The 9,237-nt window shown below is 39.5% G+C and overlaps 1 protein-coding gene across 1 annotated transcript; it reads left to right on the top strand.

Annotated features, from left to right (window-relative positions):
* The first annotated feature begins 1,377 nt into the window (after nucleotides 1–1,377).
* Nucleotides 1,378–6,677, top strand: LOC149534820 (uncharacterized). Its single transcript, XM_089805486.1, has 3 exons — nucleotides 1,378–3,095; nucleotides 3,881–4,548; nucleotides 5,174–6,677. The coding sequence occupies exons 1-3, from the start codon at nucleotides 1,969–1,971 to the stop codon at nucleotides 6,190–6,192; spliced, it is 2,814 nt and encodes a 937-aa protein (XP_089661612.1). The 5' UTR covers nucleotides 1,378–1,968; the 3' UTR covers nucleotides 6,193–6,677.
* Nucleotides 6,678–9,237: the final 2,560 nt, after the last annotated feature.

Consider the following 9,237-nt stretch of genomic DNA (forward strand, 5'->3'; position numbering starts at 1 on the left):
CTTGAAAAAAATAAAAGACTTAAAGCATGCATTTTAAAAATATATTTTTCTTAATAGAAACATAAGATATTTAAAATTAAGCATTTAAGAGAATATGTTCTCTTTTATGAAGTGTAAGGGACCTTAAGCAAGCATTTAAGAAGTCTATGTACCATAACACAAATATAATGAGCTCAAATGAAGTAATTTTGAATGAAGTTTTTAATAATGTCAAACAACTTATAGAACCTAATGATTGCCAAAAATAAGTATATAATAAAATCTACAAAGAAAAGTATAAGTCACCTCACCTACTTAATTACCTAATTTTCTTGAAATAAATAAAAGACTAATCTTTTATTTTTATTTGTTTAACTTAATAGAAACACGAGGTGTTGAAAGTCTATGTATTTAAGATTATATATTTCCATTTAAGAATGCTATGTTGCTTAAAAGGCTAATCATTTATTTTAAAAATATTTTTTCCTTAATAGAAACATTAGGTGTTGAAAATCTAAGCATTTAATATCATATATTTCCATTTAAGAAGGCTATCTTAATACAGATACAATGGGCTTAAAAGAAGCAATTTTGAATAAATGATTTTTTTTTTTTTTATGGAGGTCATCCACAAACAAGTTTTAGGTACCCAATTCAAGCCCACACATGCCTGCAACCTCTTTGGCTAATAGCCAAGGACTAAAGAGCATCCAACTGTCAAATTTGGCTAGCCAGGACATGATCCCGACCTCATTGCTTCTGATGTCTTCAAGCCTTGCATAATGCTTATAGATCAAACAACTTATGGAACCTAATGATAACCAAAATAGATAAATACAAAAAATCTTTAAAAGATTCCATTACAACTCAACTACTTAATTGCTTTTTAGGATATCTAATTTCATTAAAAAAATAAAAACTTAAATAAAGAAAAATCCCATTACACCTCACCTGCCTAATTACGTTTTAGAAATTCCTAAAACTTTCTTTTAAATAAAAGACTAAAATAAAGAAAAATCCCATCAACCTTGCTACTTAATTGCCTTTCACAAAATCTAATTTCCTTAAATAATAAAAGCCTTAAATCATGCATACAATAAATCTATATCTCTTAAGCAACATGAGGCCTCCCCTAGCCCTTTCCACAATTTTAGTGGCACGAAGTCAAACGTCCACCACAATCCATGCATGATATCTGCCCCTCTACCCCTTAGACAATACTAATCCAAAATAATGAGACTCATTTATAAAAACACTTTCATGTGATCTTTAATTAATGATATCTTAATCCCATTAATGCAATGCTGATTTAATATTTGTGATAAAGAACAACAGGCAAAGACCAAAATACACGGGACCTCGTGACTCGTACGAGTCCATTAAATCCAATGACCGCCCTCCAAAATTAAATGACTTCCATTTACAACAACGCTCAGAGGCGGATCTGCCGATACTTGAGCGAGCCGCATTCATTACTGCCTTTGTAAGAAATTGAAAAATGTTTACCCCCAGATTTAACAATGTGAGCTGGTGCGGAGTGCGTGGGTGTTCGTGGACTAACTTATTATTTGTCAGCAGCCGCGTCGTTGATCGAGATGGAGACCTTTAAAACGCCCCACCTTCACTCCCTAATACCACTCGGGATTCTCTTCTTCACCTCTTCCTCCTCTACCCCTCGTGAACATCTTCCGCATTCTCTACTTCAGAAATTGTTCACTGGTTCCGAAATTGTACTCTGGGTCAGAGATTAGAGCTTCTCTGATTCATAATTGCATACTCATTCTCTGGATTAGAGCCCATTCTCTGATTCATACTCATTCTCTGGAACAGAGCCCGTTCTCCGATTCAGAGCTCATTTTCCAATTCAGAGCTCATTTTTTGAGCCCCAAATCTTTCTCGGTTTCTGAGTCCATACTCTGTTTCTGAGGGCTCAAGGTCTGTTTCTGAGCCCATTCTCTGGTTGAGGGCTCAATTTTTCTGGTTCTGCGAATGATGGGGGCGAGTGTTAATGGCGGGGAAGGAAATGGGCACAGCAGCAGCTCGGAGAACATAGCGAAGGAGTATGCTTGGGTGCCCAAGAAAAGGAACGGGAGCCAGAGGACAATGAGGTGCGCAATGTCGTGGATGTTCGTCGGGCAATTGGTGGTGGCAGCGTATGGAACAGTAATGTTGCTGCTGATGATGTCGACTGTGGATCTTCGACCGGAGCTGCCGAGCCCCTGGTCTTTTCAGATCGCCCAAAAGACATGGCGGGGGATTCTCCGGGCCACCGAGGGGTCCCTGAATCGAAACCACGGGGCGATGCTGATTGAGAAGGTGGATGATTCCGCTCTGCAACTGCCGCAGACCATTTCGGATGTTTGTGAATTCGAGCAGATCAGCTTCGAGCAAAAGAAGTCGAACGATTTGAAAATGATTCGGCTGAAAAAGGAGCTTTATACGGAGATCCTGAGATTTCAGCAGCGTTCCCGCGGGTGTGAGACGCTGAGGGACTTGTTGCGGTTGCCCTCGGCGACCCCACTTTCGGCGGAAGCGAAGGTGACGGTTATTCTCAACCACTTCAAGCGGAAAACGTTGTGCGCTCAGTTGGAGGCTTTGCTGCAACAGACTCTGCCGTTTCATAGCGTTTGGGTCATGGCCCTCGGGAGCCCTAATGAGGCTTCGCTGCGCAGCATTGTTGATTCTTACAACAATTCGAGGATTTTCTTTGTTGGGTCTACTTTTGATTTCAAGTACTTTGGGCGTTTTCAGCTCGCTTTGCAGGCGGACGGGGCGGATTATGTGTACATTGTGGATGACGATATGATTCCCGGTCGCCGTGTTCTTGAGATCTTTGCGCATGCCGCTGGGACAGAGAAGTACCGGAATGCTGTTCTCGGCAGCATTGGCCGTATTCTGCCGTTTCGTCAGAAGGATTTCAGCTTTCCCAGTTACCGGAAATTTGGGGCAAAAGAGGCGGGAATTTACTTGCCTGACCCCGCCTATGATATCCTTGCGGAGCGTGTTATTGAGGTGGATTTTCTGTCCAGTGGCTGGTTTATCTCCTCTCAGCTTGTTAAGACTCTCTTCATTGAGGATCCTTATACATTTGCCACCGGGGAGGATCTTCATCTTAGGTATTCTCTTTGTTCCTGCTCAAGCTTTTTGTTAATTTCAATGCCCAGTGACCATATTCAATGTTTTTGCAAGTACCATTGGTACTATGTTCTTGTTTATTCACGGCTTTGTTGCTTTAGTTTCCTCATTGTCAGTGACAGAATACTGAATTTGCCAGTTTGTTGTTGGAATCCGATTCGCATGATATGTCGAGGCCTCTGTTCGAATTGGTTTTTGTCCTATCTAATAACGATGGCAGCAATGACCTTTAGCTGAAACTGGTATTCCGAGCAATATAAGCGAAACTGATTTGCAGCTTCACAAATCATTTTACCAATCAACCTCGGAAAGCCATTGACGTTACTTTCACCTTTCTGCTGAGTTTCCCTTTCATTATTCACTTTCACGTTTGTCTCTTCATGAGTCCGATGTATTTTCCTTTTGGTAATCTATTTCAGAACATATGCCTTTCCTCTCTTACGTAGTAGACATATGATTGAACTACTTGGTGCCAGGGCATGGTTAAATTAACATTATCTCACAGATTTAAGGCCTCCCTTCTATAATCCCCTGTTACAGCGTATACTTCGTTTCCAAATCCCATCAGAACATGTGTTTGTCTATAGCCATACATCCATTCTTAGACCAATTATGTGCATGTTGAGTTACCGGATTTTTTCCTCTGCACTCATTCGATTGTTTGTTTTGGAAGAAATGAGAAATTAGAAGAGAGTACTTTACTAGGATTTATCCTTGTTTTTTAAATTCATATTGCTCATTATCTTGTTGGCATTTCATTGGGTAGCTATCAATTACAGAAGTATAGAGGCGGAGGCTCATTCGTTTTGCCCGTGGATCCCAAGGATAAAGATACATGGGCTGATAGTGAGCATAGGCTTGCATATGTGTCCGAGACAACTGTGATATTCAAGGATGTAATTGAAGTGAGAGACAAACAATGGTGGCAATACATGTCCAAGGGTTATATAACTCAATGGGCAAAAATGTATCCGCAGCAAAGTGATGCATTCTTTTATGCACACACACTCGGGGAGATTGCAGATCTGGCTCCGCTGTTTACCCGCTACCGCAATACACCCGGTCGAAAAGCATACGTGGTGGTGAGTGGGGGAGCTTACTGCCCCTGTGAAAAGGCTGCTTCCATGCTCGGGATGCCTCCAAATGTGTGCACTGAGCGTCGTTTCAAAATCTTTGATCTTGGAGTGGGTACTGGTGTTGTAGCAGGAGGTTCTGAAGTACCTATTGTGCAGGAGGTTTATGCATCCATGAAGGGTCTTCTCGCAATTCATAACCCTTCCATCATTATAACTGTAGCCGATTTGGATTCTGTTATCCGGGATGGATTGTCTCTAGCAGTGGGAAAGGCTTCTGACACTGTTCTGATTCAACTGCCGCGTGTATCTATTCCTCATGTTTTATGGATGGTTGATATCAAACCGGCAACTTTGAAGGGTAAGTTTTTCCTCTCATTCCATCAAAATTTACAGAACTTTTCTCTCCTTGTAGGGATATGCTAGGGGAAGAGATTCAGTAGCATTTCAGGCTAATTGTGTGCACTTAGATCTCTAAATCATATGTTAAATTATACTGATTTTTTCGTTGTACTTTTGTATGTCATTCAAGAGCTAAAAGTTAAGGTTTCGGGGTTTGGGCATCTACAGAAATCTCTGTAGAGGCCATGGAGTGCCAAGTGATTGAAAAATGTCATTTTTTATACTTGCCCCCATTCCCACCATGTTCACCCCTTTTAGTCACTCGCCAAAAAATACCAAAAACACTAGTACTTATGGTAAAATGTTCTAGTAGTTGTAATGAAATGTCCCAATAGTGGTACACAAATAGGTCAACACCAATCAAAAAAGCTAAAAAGTATCAACTATTAGTACATGTGTGATCGATGATTGAAAGTATCTATGACATCTACTCTATCACAGTCGTTAGAGAACTACTAGATCTCTTCCCCTATTAGTATAAACAGGTTAACTGATTCATCTCGCAATTATGTACAATTGGATACCAATGTAGCTTTTGCTTGAAATGGGTACTAATTTGTTTTCATCTGTTTGGGTTTGTGCAGATTGGAACAGGATGAGAATATCAGTGAATATAGTTACCCAAAACAGAGCTACATCTCTCAAGAGACTTCTGGATTCGTTAACTGACGCCTACTATGTTGGGGATGAAATTGTTATCACATTCAATATGGACAGTGCAGTCGACGCAGAAACCTTGAAGACAGTAGATGGTTTTGTGTGGCCACATGGGGAGAAAATTATTAGGAGGAGAATTATTCAAGGTGGGCTTATTAGGGCAGTCAGCGAAAGTTGGTATCCATCTTCTGACGATGATTTTGGTCTACTCCTCGAAGATGATATTGAGGTCTCTCCATTTTACTATATGTGGCTCAAATATGCCCTTTTGGCCTATCACTATGATCCACAAGTTTCCTTACCCGAGTTGAATGCAATAGCCTTGTATACTCCAAGGGTAGTTGAAGTTGTTAAAGAGAGACCCAAATGGAATGCAACGGAGGCCTTCAAGGCAGTGCATCCAAATACACCATACTTCCATCAGCTTCCATGCAGCTGGGGCTCGCTGTTCTTCCCCAAGAAATGGAGGGAGTTTTACAAGTACATGAATATGAGATACACTGATGATGCAAAGAAGAACCCCGTGCAGATACCTAAATCAAGAACAAATGGATGGCAAGCATCTTGGAAGAAGTTCTTGATTGATGTCATGTACTTAAGAGGGTATGTAACACTTTATCCTAATTTTCCCAACCAGAGAAGCTTTTCAACGAATCACATGGAACCAGGAGCTCACATTGGCGCAAAAGACAATAATCTGACTCATAAGAAGGAAGATTTTGAAGTTCCTCTTATGAAAGAGGACTTTACTAAGCTACTCCCACAGCAGAAGCTTCCTTCAATATCAAAAGTGCCAGTTGTCAACCTCTTCAATCAACCAAGCACCTTGAAGGGCCTCAAATCCGCTGGATCTAAGCTGCAACAGGATGTGTTAAAATGTAAGCTTACGGAGGTCGTGAGGGCAGATGATACTACAGGAGAACCGGTAAATTGTGTTACTTATTGAGAGGCTTGTATGGTGCAATTCTTGGCTTATGTCTTTCAATCCAGCATACACATTTATGCTTATTCAGCACATTTATCCTCCACATTTATTTCACACTGGCAAGGGAAGAGTAAAATAATGCAGAGCTATCAATCCATGATTACCTTGTATACCTAAGTATCGGTGCCTATTTCAATACAGCCGCTAAGAGGCCAAGCTGACTTGGAGGCTGTTTTCATGTTGATGTTTTAATTTGTTGCAGCTGCCACAATTGATCTAAGGTGCTCCAATGAAATTGCTTCTTGACAGTCTGAGGATTCGCTTATGAAATCCTTCGAGTGTTCAACATAAAATTTTGGTCTTTTGTCCAATAGAGGAGCCATGTTGGATTCTGCTATTCTAAATGTTCCTCATTTATTGAGGTTTGCCTATGCTACTGTATTCCAGACCAGACTATTCAATAAATATCAAGTCCACAAGGATATTGATCCAGATTCGCCACACAATGCTCTTACGAATGTTTGGATGGAATTTATTGCTTATTCATTTGATTATTTCATTGCTATTGTAATTATCTTTAATCAATTCTTGTGTTTTACAAAATAGTTTAGATTTTATCATATTGGCCGCATAATGCCAAAAGCTCTTACATGTGGACCCAAAAGATACGTTTCGAGGCATAATTCTCTATACTAAGAAACTAATATGAAACTGTGGGAACAGTACGATAGAGCTGGCCTATTTCCAACCTAATTTGATCTCTGTGGCACAGGGTAGGTGTTGGCTAAAATCTAAACTAAAACGTAATATAATAAAAGAGAAGTTTGAAAGAAACAGCAAGTATCTTCTTTGATTAAGATATGAGTTTTAGTTTAGGGACATGGTAGACAAATGTCGTAGACCCGTTTCATTGAATAATTTTTTGTGATGGCTATCTTCGAAGCATTTTAGTATAAGGAAGACATTTCTGAAAAAGGGACACTCAGTAGTCGTTCAGCGTAACTTCGCGCACCTAGAATTTTTCAACTGTAAGTCAGTTTTTTGGGTGTATCCTCGTAAGTGAGTGAAGTGCTTAAATCTAAGATTTCAGCTTTTGTGTATTAAGGATCTATCTGTAGGTATCTTGGAGTGTAAAGTGGTCCAAAAGTACCATTTCAAAACACTCACAGGATACTTGTTATGTTCATGCACCAATATCAGTGCTTATGGCTAAATGTCTGTAGTCTTTTATGAAATGTCTCAAGTAGTGCACAAATGAGTCAATCACTAACCCAAAAAGCTATTAGTACATGCGTTTTCATTTTTGAAGCTTTCATTAGGTGGTATCTATAACAAAAATAGTAGCCATGTGTAATGGGGTCTTCTCAATAATATTTTAAAGATTTTTTTAAAGAAAATTGATGAGGTGAGTTATAAGGAGTTTCGAATCTCAGATGATTTTGACAAAGCGATCACACCTTGTTCATTCATTATAATATATTTATAACAAAATAAAAAAGCTTATCGAGTATAGGGGAGACAACCTGCTCAGGCTAACTTTGGGCACCTAGAACTCCTAATACATAAGTCAAAATGTGTTGATTTTTACACTGAACTTCCATATGTGAGTGAAGAGCTAAAGCTAACCTTTCTGCATTTACGATGCTCTCTGTAGAACTCATAGGGTGTGAGGTGGTCTAAGGTGTCATTTTAAATATTCACCCCTTAATAGTCCCTCACCAAAAAAAATAGTACTTTTTGCACAAATGGACCAATCAGCAAACAAAATAAAATGATCAACTTTTAGTACATTTGTGATCGACAGTTAATACATATACTATATTTTTTAGAGCTTTTTATAAGAACTAATTAGAAATATTTATAACGATAAACATAGCCGGTCACTACAACTTTGGCGGCTAATGAGTTGTCTCCCCTAATTGATGAATTATGCTGAAAGGACCAACTCTGAATCTCAGATGATGGTTTTGACAAAATGAGCAGACCTTTTGCTTTGACTCCCAGCCAAAGGTGAAACGGCATCATAACTGATGTTCTCATATGAAATTTCATTTTGAATAATACAAAATCGTTTAAAAGAACTTCCCCTTTTCCTGTCTTTACAAAAAAAGATTGATTGTAGTGACGGTTTACAAAAAAGTCCAGGCACAGTCATGGACCCATTAAGGGCAGCGTGGCATGAGGCTCGGGAATTGGGCAGCCATTGTTAATGTTGGGTACCAGAAATTGTGGGGTTTGGAAGGTGGGGGCATGAAATTCCCGGAGCTTTAAGTGCGGTTGAGAGTCCAAGTGGGCAATACTTTAATCCCCCATCTCATAACAGATGTTAAGCTGACGTCTGATCATCCCCACCCAGGAGTGTGTTAGGCCCGAGGGAAAAAGCAGCAGAGAACGCCGCCAGAGCGGACAAAGAAAGTCAAATTGAGAAGAGTTGATGATGTTCCTATGATTACTTACTTGGATCTTAATCCACTGAAACACAATGGAGGAAAGGTAAGAGGAAAAGAGAAAACATAATAAATATGGGCTATGCGGTTGGAGCATCCCGGGAGAAACATGAGACTGACTGATTCATGTCACGTTCAATCCAGCTCACTCTGCCCATAACATGAAGCCGAGCTTTTGGAAAGACTTCCTCTCTTCCTGGGCCCGCATTCCACTGCCTTCCCTTTCTTTCTTTCTTTCCCTTAAAACTCTCGTCTTCAATCCACCTCGATTCAATTAGTCACGATCTCACGTGGAGAACTCAGTTTAGGTGAAAATGGAGGCAACACTCGGGTCGGAGATTTTACGGTTGTATTGGTGACATTTGGTATACGCATGTCAATTTTCATTGTATATTGTTTTTAAATGGTATCAATGAGAAGCTGTACTTTTATTTTATATAATCTTTTTTAATGCTTGTTACTTATCATTTCTATTTTTCAAAGAGTTGACTTAGATTCAATTTTTATACGGTTGACTTCAATTCAATTTGTATACGGTTGACTTAGATTTAATTTTAGGACATTCACTCTGAATAAAGATATGCCATCATTAATGTGAATCTGTTCACATGTTAAGCTG

Source organism: Cupressus sempervirens, chromosome 10, assembly GCF_028749045.1.
Source record: "Cupressus sempervirens isolate cs-2001-9-10 chromosome 10, ASM2874904v1, whole genome shotgun sequence".
NCBI classification, from domain to species: Eukaryota; Viridiplantae; Streptophyta; class Pinopsida; order Cupressales; family Cupressaceae; genus Cupressus; species Cupressus sempervirens.

Coding starts and splice junctions, on each gene's coding strand:
- LOC149534820 (XM_089805486.1), top strand. CDS start 1,969: ATGATGGGGGCGAGTGTTAATGGCGGGGAAGGAAATGGGCACAGCAGC. Junction 3,096..3,880: donor GGGGAGGATCTTCATCTTAG/GTATTCTCTTTG, acceptor TTCATTGGGTAG/CTATCAATTACAGAAGTATA. Junction 4,549..5,173: donor CAAACCGGCAACTTTGAAGG/GTAAGTTTTTCC, acceptor GGGTTTGTGCAG/ATTGGAACAGGATGAGAATA.